We start from the raw sequence: 17,750 nt of genomic DNA, 5'->3' as shown, positions 1-17,750 counted from the left end.
AAAAAAAGCCGTTAAAACCCCAATGCAGGATGTCTGCAATAGCCCAGCTACATTTTGGTTTCAACTAAGGTGTCCAAAAAAGACATTTGCAGACAGTATTACAGAGACGAGCCCCAGAGTGCTTTTACAGGCATCAGAACTGCTTTGAGAAAATAAGGCCTTATGTTTTTCCTGTATTTCAAGTTTTGGGGGATATCCCAAGCACAGAGTCCCTGGAAGAGTAATTTGTCACAAAAATGATGCAAAAGACTGCTCAGCGTTACTGCCAAAGTAATTTTTATTTTGAATATGGAGACTTTGAGTTGTATCAACTCCTGTCCACGTCTCCATTGTAACAAGTACTGCTTATACATTGGAACAATTTTACTATTATGAAAACACCAAACAATTTATTTAATAAAAGCATTTTCCCCATTGCAACTCAGCAGTGAATAGCTGCTTAAAGCAGGAGTCTTTCTATTAGCCCTATTCCTACAGTACAGTTTTGGTCTTACCGTTATATTAAAACCCTTTTCAATAAAAGCATGAATAAGTGCTTTGGTTTTCTGCTGCCCAGGACTGGTTGTTTATGACTACAGCACACTCGCTGGAAAGGCTGTGATAACCCAGTAAGCTCGCCTGTCTCACAAATGCCTGCGCCCAGGGAAGGACCAGCATCACTCACTGCTACCGGAGCCGCTCCTGCTCGTCAGGGAGAGGCTGCCAGGGGGAAGAAAAAACACCTTGGCTCTCACATGCACGAGCTAATGACCCACAGCCACACGGAGCCCGCGCCAGCCACACACCGGGGCCTGTTTGAGGTATGATTGCTCCAAAAGGAAAACAGCAAGGCAACACCAACACTGCAGACAGACGGACGTCACCGTCCACAAAGTTAGGTCCAGCTGTGCGCTGCATCCTATGGGGTCTAAGCCCCCCAGGGACATGCAGCTCTCGCCCCTCTCCCCTGCCAAAAGCACCCTGGGATGTGTCCCACCGCTCAGCTTGGCACCAGGGCGGCGGCAGCGCTCCTCCCCGTGCCAGGGGCCGTGCCGAGCTCCTGAGAGCCACCCCGCGCGGGTCCTCCGGCAACCAAGTCTTCCAGGGTGCTTCTCTGCTTCGGTTCCCCTGCCACCACAGAGGATTCCTCCTTCTGTTTTTTTAAATAGGCATTTATTTACATTCTGGAGAAAAGGGACAGAATAAAGATAACGCCTGTGTGTTTTCACAAGCAGCTGCGTGATGCTGCTAGGGTCACCACCGCTGCTCCCGGTCCGCAACAATGAACCCGCGCCCGGGTGACGCAGGCAGGGGCCACGACGCGGCCGCGTAACCCTGGGTTGGCCATTCTGCCTTCTGGAGTACTTCTGGCAAAAATGACCTGGTAAGTGACACATGTGCACCTCCGTTGTGTGGTGGCCACAGGCCAAGAAGCAGAGCCATTAAGAGCACAGCTGGCGTGCCACCACATACCACCCTGTCAGAAAGCACAAATCCAGATGTGAAATCAGACGGATAAGAAGTGCCCCGTGACTTACACCCTGCGAAGGGATGGAGAGTCAAATTGTGGCACCGACCTTTGAACCCAACATCTATTTTCCATAAAGTACCCAGAGAGCCCACAGCAGTCATTCCAGCGAGATTTAACTAAAAGGGAGGAAGAACTGAGGATAAAGACAGATCAATTTTGCTCTAAAATTTTAAATGAAACACCCCTGTTTTGGAAAGAATTTCACTAAGGGGAAAATATAATATATAGAGGTACCCATTTAGGTAGAATATGCTATTAATTCTTAGCAGTGTATGTGGAAGGGAAAAATTGCATTTTTATCTAAACGGTTCTTTCTGCATAACCCATTTACAGTATGCTTTTACAGCTCAGTAATGAGAACTTTTCACATTTCTATTTGGGCCCGACCACTGAGGAAGGCAGGAGCAGCCTTCAGAAACAATTCAAATATAACCCCTTAAAGCAGATTCCAAGAGAAGCTCCACAAAAAGGAGAAGGCAAGTAGAGCACAGCTTAGAAGACGGTAGAAAAGGAATGGAAAAAACCCTCCATCTTAAAAGATGTAAGCCAAATTTTTGAGGGGGAGAGGAAAAACCATGTGTTCCAGATATATTTCCTAAGGGACAAGAAAATGTTAGGTCTTCCCCCTCTTCTTCCTTGTGTGAAGCAGAAAGAGCTCCTCTTCAATGCAGTACACAGTCCCAAACACATACAAAGAGCAAAATGGTGCTGCATTATCACTTTGAAAAACCACACAGGGATATTCTGAGTTATAACAGTTACTATTACAGTGAAAAAAAAATATGTAGGCTATGAAAAACTATTTTTATCATCATAAACAAATGCTCATTTCTCACCACAGATAGTTTCACACCATTTGAAACTGAATATAATCTAAACAATAATTTCAAACAATTGACACTATGATCCAAGTTTTCCTGATACAGTGCCACCATGCAATAAGAATAAAGTCAATTAAAAGCAAAAGCAGACTCAGAACTGACTGAACCATGTCTTACCAGGTTTGCTTGATCTAGTACAAATAAAGGCAAGCAGAAAAGTTTATAAAATTCTAAATTTTATCATCAAATATCTCAAACTCAAGTAAAGACAAACCTAAATAGTATACTGGCTTTGTATTTAATAAACAACTGACTCTCCCAGGAATGTAGCAGGGCTCACAAAAGAAGTTAAAGCTGTGTATTTTCTAAGCATCGTTCATTTGACATTCTTCACCTCTTTTTTTTTTTCCTGTCAACTTTTATTAGCTTACTTCTGTAAATTAATACAACAAAAAATTTTATCTTTCAAACAGAAGTTTGAAAGTGTAGCAGTTACAGAAATACAATTGGACAATGAATAGTTTTTATTGCCTTTACCTAGCTGTACTCCTCACTGCAAAGCAGTAATTACAGGAATCTACTTCTGTTTTAAGCTTTACAGTAAGCTCTTTCCAAATTTAAGGCCAGCAACCAACCCTTCATTACGCTTAATAGGTAGACATAAAAACGTAATTGTATCACGATCTCTCCAACTGCATGTTTTTCCAGCTCCTGAAGCTCACTCTTGTCTGGTGCAAGGAAGAGATTTTTAATCTATTCTTATCTGTAACCAAAATACTTCAGCAGCATTGGTATAAACCACTCTAGAAAAAGCTACACAAAATACAGGAGCATTTGGGCAATTATTTGGAGTAAAACTTCATTTGCTTTGTTAAAAACCCCACATTTCCAAAGCGGTGTTTGCCAGCCCATAGCAGCCAGACTCGCACACCACACCAGCAGCCAGGCATCCAGCCGCGCGTTCGGGAGGGCTGGCGGAGCCGGGACTAGGGCACCCCCCCGGGAACACCGAGCACCCAAGACGACGTACGGGTGCGAGCAGCAAACTCGTTTCTGCAATTCCCCTAAGCACCTCAGCTAAAGTAGGTAAAACCAGGATGCAGTGTACTAACTGGATTCAGCTACAGGACAAATCACTTTATCGAGGAATATATAATACTACTTTGCATGCGCAAAGTTTAAAAGTAAGGATGAATAAGTAACCCCCAAACTCCCTGTAGCTTTTCCTGGGACAGTTGCCCCAGAACCCCAGTGCAGTTCTAGAGCCATGTCAATTCATACCCGTTTTGCAGACAGCACAACGAATTAACAGACGATGGTACGAAACTTCCCACTGATGGCAAGTAATAATAATAAAAAAGAGCCAGAATGAAGAAATCTTTTGCTAGTCTCTCTTTTTTTGGTGAAGCGCCTATCTCAGAATAGCTAGTGTGAGATTTTTAATTATACTTGAAACAGTCCTATTTTTGCCTCTGCCTCTAGAGCAACGGCATGGTAGAAAAGAGCACAGGGAGCTGGGATGCTAGCTGTTTCTCCCAGCATAAAAAGAACAGCATGTGCCTATATTTAGAGGTAGAGAAGGGAACTACAGCATCCAGAAAAAAAAAATAAATACTGATTTTATCTTCACAAAAGCACTTGTGTTTTTGGTTTGTTTAAATCAAGAATGTTTTGCAAGTGTTTGACCCTATATCCAGCAACAATAAAATCTGTTCCATCATAAAATACCAGCTGCTTCGCACTTTGAACGATAATACTATTTTTAAAGTGTTTCAGAATTATTGTCTCATAGATTGTGGTAATTTTTATTATGATTACTGGGGAAATCCTTTTTTTTATTTTGTAGAATACACACAATAGGCACATTTATCATTTTCATCCTTATAAAACTGTATTTGGGCTGAAATTTGGACAACTCTTCACGCTAGGCAAAAAAAGCTTTTCAGCCTAATATTTTGGCACTAATAAAAATTTAAAAAACCAGTGAGTCAGATCAAATATACCACTAACACTAGATGCAAAAAGTTATCTGACTGCCATACATGTCTAAGGGATACCCTGTTTCTAGCAATATTACATCAGTACCACTCTAGGTTTAAGCCATACCAGAGTGCTGTGATGTATGGGATAGCTCAAACCTCGAGGTCAGGTCCTGGTGGGGGAGGAGATGAGAAGCCCACTTGTGGTGACACTCTGAAGCATCCTCAGGCATCTGGAGGAGGTGAAAAACCACCTCACACCAAACTACTTCCACATCATTTCGGTTTCTTTTCCTGTTGCTCACACTGAGAAATTAATTTAGAAATTCACTCACACACTGGATCGGGAGCGCCATGACCGGGCTTTTTGGTTTGTTTGGGTTTTTTTTCCAGGAGAGGAGAAACACTGCAGCGGGGCGGGCAGTATGGCTGCACTGTCCCCACCAAACGCACCGGAGGAAGAAGAAATCGACACAGAAATGAGATTAGCGAGTGGGACAAGATGCTCCCAGCTCTTCCTTCCCCCTTTCCATGACCTGCCTACATGTACTTCCCAACCACCGCAGCCAGACCCCCAGTCGCACGCTCCATCCCGGCACTGTGCGGTCCCGGCGCACCAGCCTTCGATGGGCACCCAAGCGCCCAGACTCGTCCCCGGGGTCCCTCCGGCTCCACCAGCGCGCGACCCCACCGTGTGCCCCACCAGCACCCTCTGCCAAAGCCCCGGCAGCACCACGGGCGCTCGGCCACGCGGCGGATGGTTTACCGGGGACGGGCAAGCCGTCTGTTTTATCTCATTTGGACTGTAAATCTTTACCAGTGGGAACAGTCCTAGGTTTCTAAAGCCCCATGTCAATCTGTGGTGCAATAAATATGGTCTTAAATAATGAAAATAATAATAGAGTAGGACCTGAATACGGACTCCGCTGCGATCTAAATCAAACATAAACCCAAGTATCCATAAGTGCAATGGTAATGACTTGACCGACTGTGCCATCTAGCCAGGAGACGGGAACACTCAGGCAGACGCTCCGTCTCCGCCTGTTTTCACCCGACAGACAATCGGAGCATCACCTCCAGCAGTGGATGGGAGGGAACGCCCAGTCCCAGTCCCCGGGGACCCAGCCCTGCTTGCAATGCATTCGCATCTGTGTCTCTTAGATACCCTTCAACTACAGCATCTCCTGCTTCCTGTGACTTCCCTTACCCACAACCAAAAGGCTTTAAAATGTCATTATAGAAGAAGATTATACCCACTGCCACCCCCCCCAAAAAATTAGAAGATTTTTCTAGGAAAGACATCCTAATATTCTGACCAGGTAATAACCCCCATCCAGCTTTCATTTCCTATGTTAATAGATCAATTTACATCTTTCTAGGAAAATGGTTTCAGGCTACATTTAAAAAAAAAAAAAAGTCATGCCTTTCTTAAACTGCATTTTGGGAGAGGATTAAGAGAAGGAAGGAAGGATATGACTGTTTCCAGGGGTTTTTAGTGTATTTGCTTCACACAGCAAATTAATATTCTCAGTTTTAAATCAGGAGTATATTCTTAATTAGGGTATGAAATGTTTTAAAATTTTCTTCACTTTACAAACGGCTGCTTTTTCAATTAACTGTGCTTCCTCAGCCTCAGGATGATCTTTCTATTAGCAATACAAATGCTGTCTAATATTTTGTGAATACTAATTCACAAAATTAATTAAATGCAGACTTAACTCTGAAAACTTACATTCTACCACAAAAAAAATGTTGTCTCCCAACCACTGACTGATTACAGGCTTTTCTGTGATCAAGAGTATCAATTCCTAAAGGCCCAGTGGTCAGAACTGAAGGTATGAGAGTTAAAAGAAAAGAAGGTAGCAATTCAGTTTCCTCATCACGGTTTTTTTTTTTAATGCTGCAAACAGAGGAGAAAGGAAAAAGGGAAAAGATAAAGACCCAGAAGTTCAGGCAAACTGACCATTAGGGCGAGGCTGCAGCGCCGTCCCTAACACAGCACCGCAGCAAAGAGCTAGCGAAGCCCTCAGAGCGCACGCACATTTTTGTGTTTAAACTCAAATAAACTGAATTTATTTTAATGTAAAAAAAAAAAACAACTATCAAAGCAGCGCTTAAACGTAACCAGATTTCCGCTTACCAAACCAAAAAAAAAAGCTTCTTTAGACAAATCTTAAAAGCTAATAAAAATTTAGACGGCGCAGTGTCATGCACTGCATTTTTACATTCAAATACTAAACAGACACAAATAGATTTCCTAAAATTGAAAACAAACAGACATAAATTGCACAACTAAAGCCTCCCAGCAGAAGTTAAGCATGCAGACGAGAAACAGTTCATTCTCAGGAGCTTCTCATGACTGATACATATGTGCATCTTGGGGAGTGAAATCATAAGACGTGATAAAACAGTCATTGTCTAACAGGGGCAAGACAAAACTCGGAAAAACTTTATTTAAAAACGGCCAGCATGGATCAGACCCGTTCCTATGGGAAAGGGATGCGTGCTAGGTTTGAGTCTGGTGTCTCGAAAGGGCACAAGCCCACACGGCTGCTGAACACAAATGCTCTTATGATAACACTTGTACTGTTACAAAAAATAACTTCAGTATGGGCGAAAAGACTACTAGGAAAACAGTAATCACAATATTTTTTGCATCAGTATATGGATAAAAAGTGCAACACTAAGAGTACATTTCTAGATTATCAAGTCTTAGAACTTACTACATCAACTAAGGAAAATGCATTCCCCGCATCCATGTGCTTTTGTCATTTGCCAGGAGATGAGCAGAACATGACGACTTAGAAGTGAGGGTGTTGGGGGGAGATGAGAAGAAAGGGTGCTGAGGAGGGGAGTAGCAAAAGCTATATCATCTAAGATGTTCTCTTTGAAGTATTAAGAAAGTCAGCTTGTAAAAATTAACGGATTAGACCTCCAGCTGCTCAATTCTCAGCTTTAAATTTAAAAGGTATTTAACTTTGAAACATTGGCACATAATCCATAAAATATATTTAAATTTTTTTAAAAAAAATCTTTGCATTAAAAAAGGTCACTAATAATTAATAATGTTTTAACTGCACCAGCACAAAAGTGTTTTGCAAAGGAAAAGCAGCTAACTACAGAGAATATCAGTGTTTTTACATAAGCTAGACTATCTGGGTCTATCTACAGAATAGCAAAAATTGAGACTTATATTTTAAAAGTTGAGAAATCTAACCAAGATCAGGGAAGTCAGGGCAGACCTTGAATTTCCTGGAAGATTCCACAGCTTCACCTGTTTAATTTCCATAGGGTCCCTGCCCTGTGTCCCTCACCCAAGAACTGATGCTGAGGAAGCGCACAAGCAAGCCATGTTCTAAATATACCTCATTAACGGAAGCTCTCTCTCTTAAAAACACCCCTCAAATAAATTAAACAAGAATAATTCTGTATTTAAAAAACCCCAACATGTCAATGTTAAAAATTGCCTGCAAACTACAAGCACATATTTACAGGCGTGAACTTTGTTCATTTCAAGGGCGTAGATTCCCCAATGGAGAAGCCAGGGGAGTGTGGCAGAAAGCTGCCTGCTGGCGGGAGCAGCGGCCGCGAGGGACAGGCAGGTATCCGGCACCCGGCGCACGGTATCCATAAGCTGCCTGCTTACGAAGCACTCCAGCCCGAAACACGTTAAAGATGATATATTGTGCGCTAGTGACAAAACAGGGAAGGATCCCACTAAGCACAATTTGACTGGTCTTTTTTGATATTCTCAACATTCTCTAGGAATTACATAGTTAAACTGTTTATGATATTTCAGTAAATTTAGCATTAAAAAAGTGTGTCGGGCCACCTGAAGATTCATTTTAGAGCTGGCTTTACACTTTCTGTGAATACTCTACTCATACTTGCATTTAACAGAATTACACAAGAAAGCACAGACTAAAAATGTACAGTAATTTGTCGAGTACTAAAATTTTACGTGGCCACCTAAAGATGTTTTGCTGAACCAAACCCTCTCCCTGGTAGAGAACACAGCAAAAGCTGGGAGTCAGCTGTTACAAATAAAAGCAGCCTATATACTTTTAGGTTAGACTTTTGTTTAATGCCTTATCCTTTGCTCTATACAAGTAACAACAAACTGTATCTGTAGGTATTGCTGATTAATTACCTTTTTTAGCAAAAAATTATTTGCAGATTTATGGCACAGCATTCCATATGGTCATTGGTAAAAAACCAAAAAAGGTATTGCACGTTAAAAATTAACATCAGACACGGTGTAATACGTCACAGAACAGAATAAATCTATGCTCTCATCCAAGTTCATAAAGTCTAATTCATTTCCTTTTACATCATATGTAAAGATCTGAAGCACATTCACACACCAATTTCAAGAAATACATCCCCCAAAGCCCGTCTCACGCACTCTCTCACACTGTGTGTGCAAAACCCACCCAGTTAAAACCAACCTCACAACTAAATGCGCCACTATACAATAACAGATTTTGGTGAAAGAAAGCATCATGATGCAAACCAAATTTGTGATCTGCATTAATTCAAATACAGTTAGACTGTCCACTAAAATGAGCAGAACAGGTAAATCCAAAGACCAAAGTTAATACAGACAGATGGATGTAAAGGCAAACAGAGCGGTTACGGCAGTTACTGAAATGCCAATAAATTCACACACTTTATGCATTAAATATCTTAGTGCACTACAGCAGCAATAGCAAATAATATTGAAAACTCTCCCCCTTTGCCTTCTCTAATATTTACCATAAAGGTCTACTAACACACTGCTGCAGAATGTTTATGAAACAAAGGAAAACATTTCTAAACAGGACCATTTTCTAGTAGAAAATATTAAAAATGAGAGTCGATCGAAGTAAACAATGGAGTATTACTGTCATTCATATGAAGCCAAGCCAAGCAGGGGCAACGTCTCAAATTTTTTTTTTTTAACAGGTCAGAAGAGTTTAGAAGATCATATTAAATCCAAATCTAACGCACACTGAACTCTCTCCTATGGTATGCAATGGAGTATTCCTTCCTCATAAATCTGCATGCCAATCCAGATCATTTATTAAAGATGTGTATTTCATATCTGTGGAGTATATCACATAACTTCTTGGCAAAGGTAATAGCATTTTTTCACTAACTGTTAAAATTCCTTGTGTAAGTTTAAACAGCCCTTTGAAGCAAACAAAGCAGCGTCGGGCATCACAGATCCATCGCTGCAAAGTGCGCTGAGCTTCATCAGTGAACTCATTTCCAACAACCCTTACTGCAGCACAAACCCGTTCCAAATGACCTATTGCTTTCAGTGATATTTAAGTGTTTGAAATACCTCACGAGAGGTCTGACAAACTCAGTCTCAGTAAACAAACCTAGTCCCCTGGTAAAGCTTCTAAAAGAATTCAGCAGTATTTAAAATAAAAGCACACAGCAGAACATACTAGGAAAGGAAAGAAAACAAAGGCTCCTAGCCACATCTGGACCAAATTTGACCTTTGTATTTGGTAGTAACTTACAAACGTTACATACTGCTTCGTTAAGAGTTTCGGCCTGCTGGCTCATTCAAATGATAAGCCCGGTGTTACAATGCAATATTAACAAAAACTCAAAGATGAGAACTAACCGTGCTGCACTGCACATGCCCATCAGCTTGGACAGACGAGCCCAACGGCCACGGAGCAACTGAATATATTCTCATTCTTTCCAATCAACACCTGCCTGGTTGTAGGTTACGTATTGATGTCTTCACCTGACACCTGCAGTACAGGACCTTCAAAATATCAATTAAAAAAATAAAAACAAAAGCCCACCAGAACTTAATTACTGGGTTTCTAGAGAATACTAATCAACATTTTGCTGAAGGGGAAATTGTTCTGGTTCAGTCAAACCAGGCAACGTAAAACCCCATTAAACTGGCCCCGGGTTTTTAAGTGAATTTGATCTGGTTATTCTTTGTTAGCTAGAGCTGCGGTGTTGGAAGTCAACACGACCTCTCTAGACTCAGTATTACTGTATATCACTCCCAGCCCTAGCTGCACGGCAGAGGAAAACGTGAAATTCTAGATAGCATTTTGGGGGAAAAACACAAACTATCAGCCACTTCACATAAAACATGTTAGTTCAAGGAACGATGTATCAGAGAAAGCTCCTTACGGAAAATCACATTTCAGCAAAGACAGATGTCCAGCCAGCATTAAAAATGTTAAGTTCAGAAATAAAATGTGAACACACGCACAGAACTCGCTGAAGGCTATCACTAATGATGTAGGTGTGTTCGTGTTACATGGGCACCTACAGCACAGGTGTCTGAAATAACGCTATCTGCTCCCATCTACCTTTAAAATTCACAGCTCACGCAGATTGTTAGATATTAGCAAATCATTTTAATGCTATTATGAGAAAAAAAAGAGACGCACTATAAGGAGTCTGACCAGCCATTGAAACAGCTCAAACAAGTTGTTTCCCCCAGTAGCCCAGGCATTAACAGAGTGTTTGAACAGTTCCCGATTCTGCTGCGTTTCGGGGAGCCTGCCCGTTCCAAAGCTGCCCCTCCTCGGCAAAGCTGGAGCCTCCACTCCCTGGCACGCTCGCTCCGTGCTGTGGGAGGAGAGCAGCGGGAAGGCGGACACCGAACCCCGCGCTCAGCCGAGGGGGAACGTGCCCACTGACACCCACCATCCCTTCCTCCGCCCTGCCCAGAGCCGGCGGAGCAGCCGGTGCAGACTGTGGCCGTGCCACAATAGGAATAAATCACCGAACACTTTCCCTCCCATCGCGGCAGGTGTAATTAAGAAGCCCACCAACAATGCCGATGTGTTGGTGAGGGAACTTGGGTCTAAGGACTAATCTCACTCTTAATAATATTCCACATTACTACGAAATGGTGAACACTCCCCCAGAGCAGTACTAAGCACATCTAGGAACTGCTCGAAATTTGGAGGAGTGTCGTCTGAAGCCTGTGCGTTCACCCTGCACACGTACACCAGGGAACTGCTGGAGCAAATACCACAGATGCAAATCCCAGCTGACTAAAAAGGTTTAAAATCTCCACCACTGGATAAATAAAGCCTTTTCTTAAACGCAGTTTCAAACACTCGGGGGTATGGCAAAGTAAAGTTAAATTGTTTCCACTAACTGAGGAGAACAGCCAGTTTTGTCTCACTTACTGTATCTTTACCTCTTCTAACAACAGTTAAAGTAAATTCTCCACTGGTCTATTCGAATTTCCTCCTTCAAAGAACGAGTCCATTCAAATCCTTCGACTAAAGTGTGAAACAAAATGAGTGCCTCTGTGCATTGTCGTAAAACTGGTTTGCTATTTTATGTTAAGCCTCTGAAATACTGAAGCATATCCTTATATAGGAACACTGATTAAATGGTTTTCCTTCCAAGTGTGAACTGTTTTAACAGCAACACTGTGGTTATCGCGACCAGAAAGCAATTACTTATTTCACTAGATGTTACTAAGAACAGCGGTGATCAAAGTGAACGTAGGAGTACTGTTAAGGATGTTAAAGAAAGCATCGCTCCATATGACACATATACACAAAATATACATAATTTTAAGCCAAATTACACTTTTAATAAATGCGCTGTTCAGGATTAAATCACTGCTCAGGATTTTTTTTTAATCCATTAAACTAAGATCTGCGGAGTAAGTTACTTTTAAAATCTATTTCTAAATCCAGGACGGGGTGCAGATCTGCATATCTGTATGCGTGTGTGTGTGTGAGTGTGCACACATAACAGGGGGGTGCATATGTGTGCGTGTGTGTGCTGCGAGAGAATGTATATATGTGTTCGAGTCTGCCAAGGTAGAAGTGACAGGAACCGTGATTTGTGCTAACTAGCTATTGATCCAGTCAGATCTAGATGTTGTGTACAAGAAACAATAAAAGAGAAGGGGCCAGGAAGGATGCTGTGTGCAACTCCATTTAAAAATGGAAAAGAAGGGCCCCAAACAAACCAATTTATGTCCTTGCCTGGGTGAAGCATGGAGAATGCTGATGGGCTTCCTAGAGTCTGCCGTGCATGCTAAACACTCCCGCTTGAAATGAGAGTCTCCTGCGCTGGGCATTAAACATGAACAAAGAGACAAACCGTGGGGGCTAGGATTCACGCTTCAGAAAGCCAAAGCTGGAAAGCCAACCAGAACTGGGGGTAGGAAATTGCCCAGTTTTCAAACCAGTTCCCTTTTGATTTCCCCACACCTTTCTTAGCAAAATTACTAAACGCGGAGGACTGTAAAAAGTCAGTCTGTACAACCAGATGTAACAAAAACAATTTTGAACTACACTAGCAGTACCAAAACATCAACTTTCCTAGGCATGAATAATGAGTTTATATTGTGTAAATTACGCACGTGTACTTATAGCACATGAAAAAAATTGCCTGCGCGCATTCATACAGCAGGTACACGCACGTGCATCTATTGTAATATTCACACACAGTCGGGCGGCTTGGAAAACATGGCTTTGATAAGATAAAATAGAAACCAATTGAATCTATAATCATCTTTACCTTAAACAGCTTTTATAATAGAGGGCTTTCCATTAAAATATTTTTTTCCTGAGCGTGGGGAATTATGATGCCCTCTGGACACAGGGAAGGATCAAAATGACAACTAATGTCGAAATTAAACATCTGTCAACTAAGCAAGTTTTACATCAGCAGACCCAGAGCCTTATTTTAAATTGCCTTTCTATTAAAGAAAAAAAAACAAACCAAACATTAAGAGCCTTTCAGTTCAGTATCGCCCTGCTAGTAGGCTCTTAATGCGAGCAGGGAAATACCTGGAATCAAAGCGACGGCACCACTAACAAATCTGTGTTTTCATGGTTTAAGGAAGATCTCTGTAACAGTTTGGGGGAAATGGCTGGAAGGCTCAGCCAGCACAGGGCTCTCCGGCAGCCGCCTCTTTGGCACCCCATGCCCAGAGGGCTCTGCACGGAGTCCCCTCCTCAGCACCCCATGCCTGCAGGCCCCCCCCTCCAGCAGCCCCCCAGGCCCGGCAGCACAGCTCAGCACCCCCGGGAGCCCTCGGCAGCCACTCCCCAGGAGGCACAATGGGGATGGGGCTGGCGGCAGAGGCCACCGCGGGGCCGGCTGTCACCCAGGGCCGGCCGGGCAGCAGGCGCTTTGTCCCTGCCACCGGCCGCCCCAGTGGAGCCACCGGGCATCCCGCAGCCCCAGCCCGGTGCAGGAACGCAGCCCGCACCCACTGCGGCCCCTGCCAGGGGAGGAGCGGCTCTGGAGCCAGCATGCACCCAGCATCCCGGGGTTGGAGCCCTGCCACCTCCCCTTCTCCAAGCAGCCCACCCGTCCCCCGCCGAGGGCCGGCACCCGCGCGGGACAACCAATACCTTCTTTGCTGGGGTTCGTGGGCTTGGGCTTCTCCCAGGGCGCCATGGGCTTGTCCTCCTCCTGCCCCTCCATCAGGGCCTTCTCGCCGGGCAGGTACCAGGTGGAGTTGTGCTCCGCCATCAGGGAGTCCAGGTCGATGGTGCTCATGGCGCCCTTGACGCCCTCCGAGCAGCAGCTGCCCAGGTCACTGTCCCCGTTCTGCCCCGCGCACTCCCCCTTCTTGCTCTTCAGCCCCAAAGGCTGGTCTTCCGAGATGCTGAACTGCTGCCGCTGGAGCTGGATCTGCGCCTGCAGGATCTCCAGGGGGTGGATCTCGTCCTGGGCCGAGGTGCTCGTGGGGGTCCGCACCTGCTCCATGCCCGGCGTGCCGGGGTGGGCGCCCGCCGTGGTGCTGAGCCCGTAGCTGTCGGGGGTCGAGGTAGACGTACTGAGGAGGCCGAGGGCCAGGGGCTTCTGTCCATTGAGAAGTGCGTGCTCCCCGCGGGGCAGCTTGGGCGAGCCGCCCAGCAGCGGGCTGCGGGTGGGCTTGGAGGCGGCGTTGTCAGAGCTGGAGGACACCTCGTCCTCATTGCCATAGCTGGTGCTGACCTCGTCGGGAAAGTCCACGTGCGGGGAGCTGCCATCAGACTTGGTCACGCTCTGGATGCCGCTGTCCAGGGAGGACATCAGGTCAGGCTGCTCCCCCAGCAGCAGCTCGCCACCCTTGCCCCAGGAGGGCGAGGTCAGGGGCTTGTCATGGGGGGTACCCCCACCGCGTTCCGCGCCCGCAGCCCCCGGCGGGCCCCCCGCCGCCGCCGGCACTGCCGGCTGCCCCGGGCTGACACCAGCCCCGCCGCCCTCCGCGGCCGAGAACTTATCAAAGAAGGTGCCGGGGCTGACGTGCCCGCTGTCCCGTTTCCGGCGGCCCCGCCCCCGCCCACCGCCCGCCTTCCCCTCACCACCGGCCGCTGGCTCCAGCGCATAGCCGGGCGAGAGGCTACTCTCGGCGGGCAGCAGCGGGGCGGTGCCCGCCGCCTTGCCCGTGCCACCCCCACCCGCCGGCGGCCCTGCTGGAAAGTAGTCCGGGGCAGCAGGCGGCGGCGGGTCGGGCTCAGCCTGGCTGAGCTTGCGCTTGGCCTCAGCCGGGCTCTTCTTGTTGAAGGTGACGTTGAGGTTGGGGGCGCCGAGGCTGGCGATCATGTTCTGGCACGCGGTGGAGAGGGCGGCCAGGCAGCTCTGCCCAAAGACGTTGTCCTTGCTGGCCGGCTTGCTAAAGGAGCCCAGCGAGAGGGCGCCCAGCTTGCTGGCAGCGGGCCGCGGCGGCGGCGGCGGGGGGAATTCAGGTGGGGGCGGCGGGTAGGCACCCGGTGAGGCGCTGAGGGTGGGTGCGGCCCCGTGGGCCGCCGGCTGCCGTGCTGCTGGCGCGAAGGGGAAGCCAGGCTGGGCAGCAAAGTCGGCAGGGCCACGGCGCTCGGCGGGGGCGCTGGGCAGCGCCACACCACCGCCCGGGGACTGCAGCTGCGAGAGGCCACCCATGGCGGGCGCAAAGGGCGGGTGGACGCCAGGCGAGGGCAGGGCCTGCGCCGGCCCCTCACCCGCCATCCGCATCGGCTCCTGCAGCCCCAGCCCGCCGGCACCCGGCCGGAAGAGCACAGCGGCGCTGCCCGGCTGCAGGCCCAGCTCGTGGGGGGCCGCCTCGGCCGGCAGCCCTGGTGCCGCCATGCGCCGTGGCAGCAGCTCCCCGGGCGGCGGCGGCCCCGCGAACCAGGCGCTGTCGGGGGCCAGGTGCGGCGCTGGCGGGTCAAAGCTGCGGCCGCCGCTGCCCGCCTCCCGCTCGAAGGCGGGCGGGGGCAGGCCGCCGGGCGGGCCCACCTCGCCATGGTGCCCCAGCTGCTGCAGGCTGGGCGGCCGCAGGCGCTGCTGGCTGCGTGAGGCCATCTGCTTCATCACCAGGGCCGCATTCTGGCGCTGCGCCAGCGCCGGGTGCTCAGGGCCGCCGTGCGGCAGCGGGCCCCCAAAGGCCTCGGGTGCCGGTGGGGTGAACTCGCCCGGCAGGCCAGGGTAGGCCGTCGGGGAGAGGTGGCTCTCCATGGCGGGGCCGTGCATGCCGCTGCCCCAGGAGGCGCAGCGCTCGACGCCGGGGTTGCCGGGGAAGTCGAACCGCGGCCTCTTGGCGATGCTCACGTAGGGGGCATCGAAGTGCTGCAGTCTTTGATTTGGTGGCTGTTGCGGAGGAGGGTGCTGCATATTAAACACGGGGTCGGTGTAGGGATGCATATTCCTGTTCTCCAGTCTGTGAATAGGGTATTCAAACTGTGCATGCTGGTTCTGCATTATGGGCCCATTGTCCTGCAGGTTGGGGTTGGGAGCGTTGGCTTCTGTTTGCTGTTGCCTAGGGATGGCTGGCGGGCAGGAGTTCTGTCTGGCCAGCAAGCCCGGCGGCTGCTGCGGCGGCTGCGGTGGTGGCGGCTGCTGCTGCTGCATCAGCGGATGCCTGGCGCTGGCCCCCGGCTCCAGGCTGGTGGACATCTTCCGCGCCCCCCCGAAGCGCTCGAAGAAGACGCCGTGCTGCTGCGGCGGGTGCGCCTTGGCCACGGCCATGCCCGGCGCCCGGGGCAGGGCGGGCGCCCCCGCGAAGCTGCCGCCCGCCGTCACCTGCCGCCCGCCGCCGTAGTGCGGCAGCTGCCCCTCGGGCTCCGACGGGGAGAAGACGGGCAGCTCGAAGTGGCCGGCGGGGCCGTCGCCGGGGTAATTGTATTCCAGCGAGTCCACGCCGCCCTGCGCGGGGAGCCGCCGCTGCTCCAGGCCGTGGGGCTCGGAGGAGCCGGCCGCCGGCAGCCCGTGGAAAGAGGCGGCGCGGTTGGGGGACTGGTCGAGGGGCAGGCAGGGCGCCGGCACGGCGTGGCTGGAGGCGCCGGCGCTGTGGTGCTGGAAGTCGGGCAGGTTCCCGGGACGCTGCTGCCCGAAGCCCTCGCCGCCCTGGCTCTCGGCCATGTGCTCGTAGCCGTCGGCGAACGCCGTCTGCCCGCCCAGCGCGCCGCTGTAGCCCAGGAGCCGGCCGCCGTGCACGCAGGAGGCGCCGGGGTCGGGCCCGAAGTTGCCGCCGAAGTGCGGGGGGTGCTGGTGGGGGTGGTGGGCGCCGCCGTGGCCGCCGTGCGGCTGCTGCCCGCCGAAGAAGCCGTGCACCGGCGGCTGCATGCCGCCGCCGTGCAGCTCGGCGGGGCCGCGGCCCGGGAAGCCGTAGGCGTCCCCGGCCAGGCTCATGTTCATGCCCAGGAGGGGCGGCTCGCCCAGCGCGCCCAGGGCCGGGTCCACCGCCGCCGCCGCCGGGCCGCCGCCGGGGAAGGCCGGCGCCTTGAAGTGCGCGCTCATGCTCAGTCCGGGCTGGCCGAAGCCCCGCTCCGCCTGCCCGCCGCTCCGGCTGCTGCTCTGCGGCTCGAACTGCTCCAGCCCGAACATCCTGCGCGGCTCCTCAGAAGGGCATGGCCGCTCCGCTCCGCGCCGTTCCGCCGTCCCGCTCCGCGCCGCGCCGGCCGCCGCTCGGCCGCCCCGCTCACATCCTGCCGCGCCGCCGCGCCGCTGGCACCGGCCGCCCGCCCGCTCTCACCCCGGCGGCTCGCCGCTCGCTGCCGCCCGGCGCCGGCCGCGCTGCGCTGCCCGAGAGCCGACGGGGCGGCGCGCCGCCGCTCATAGGCTCCGGCGCCCGGGAGCCGAGCGCCGCATCGCCGGCCCGCCGTGCGCTGCCCGCGGCTCGCAGGGCTCCGGCGGCGGCGGCGGCGGTGGCGGTGGCGGGGCCGGGGCGGGCGGCGGGGCCGGCGCTGCGTGCGGGCGCTGGGAGGGCTGCGCCGCGCTCCCCTGCGCGCTCCCTCGCTCTCACCCGGCGCTGGCGGAGCAGCAACAAGTTTTGCATTTCAGCGATGAATTTCAGCCATCGGGGCTGCGCCAATGAGCGCCGCGCGGCCCGGGGCGGGGCTCGCCGTTAAGGTGGCTCCGCCGCGCCGCCCGGCCCCGCGCCCCGCCCGCCCCGCGCCCCGGCCCGGCTTAGCGAGGCGAGGCTCAGCGCGGCGCGGCTCGCCCCCCGCGCCGCACGCAGCGCCGGGCGGC

At 50.4% G+C, this 17,750-nt stretch overlaps 1 protein-coding gene across 3 annotated transcripts in view; it reads right to left on the bottom strand.

Moving 5' to 3' along the window:
• Positions 1-17,543, bottom strand: part of MN1 (MN1 proto-oncogene, transcriptional regulator) — a 114,634-nt gene extending 97,091 nt beyond the window's left edge. Inside the window, exons 1-2 of one of the 3 annotated variants that reach the window (XM_064466762.1) lie at positions 13,667-17,543; positions 612-699 (exon numbers count right to left, since the gene is read on the bottom strand). In XM_064466762.1, coding sequence (XP_064322832.1) covers positions 689-699; positions 13,667-17,105 — 3,450 coding nt within the window. In that variant the 5' untranslated portion in view covers positions 17,106-17,543 and the 3' untranslated portion in view covers positions 612-688. Of the gene's footprint in view, positions 1-611; positions 700-13,666 lie in introns of those variants that run through there. The other 2 variants (XM_064466759.1, XM_064466760.1) reach the window with 2 other exon arrangements.
• Positions 17,544-17,750: the final 207 nt, after the last annotated feature.

The sequence above is a fragment of the Phalacrocorax carbo genome, chromosome 15 (genome assembly GCF_963921805.1).
Source record: "Phalacrocorax carbo chromosome 15, bPhaCar2.1, whole genome shotgun sequence".
Lineage (NCBI taxonomy): Eukaryota > Metazoa > Chordata > Aves > Suliformes > Phalacrocoracidae > Phalacrocorax > Phalacrocorax carbo.
The sequence above is the reverse complement of the archived record's forward strand: the minus strand, read 5'-3'. Positions and strand labels throughout refer to the sequence as shown.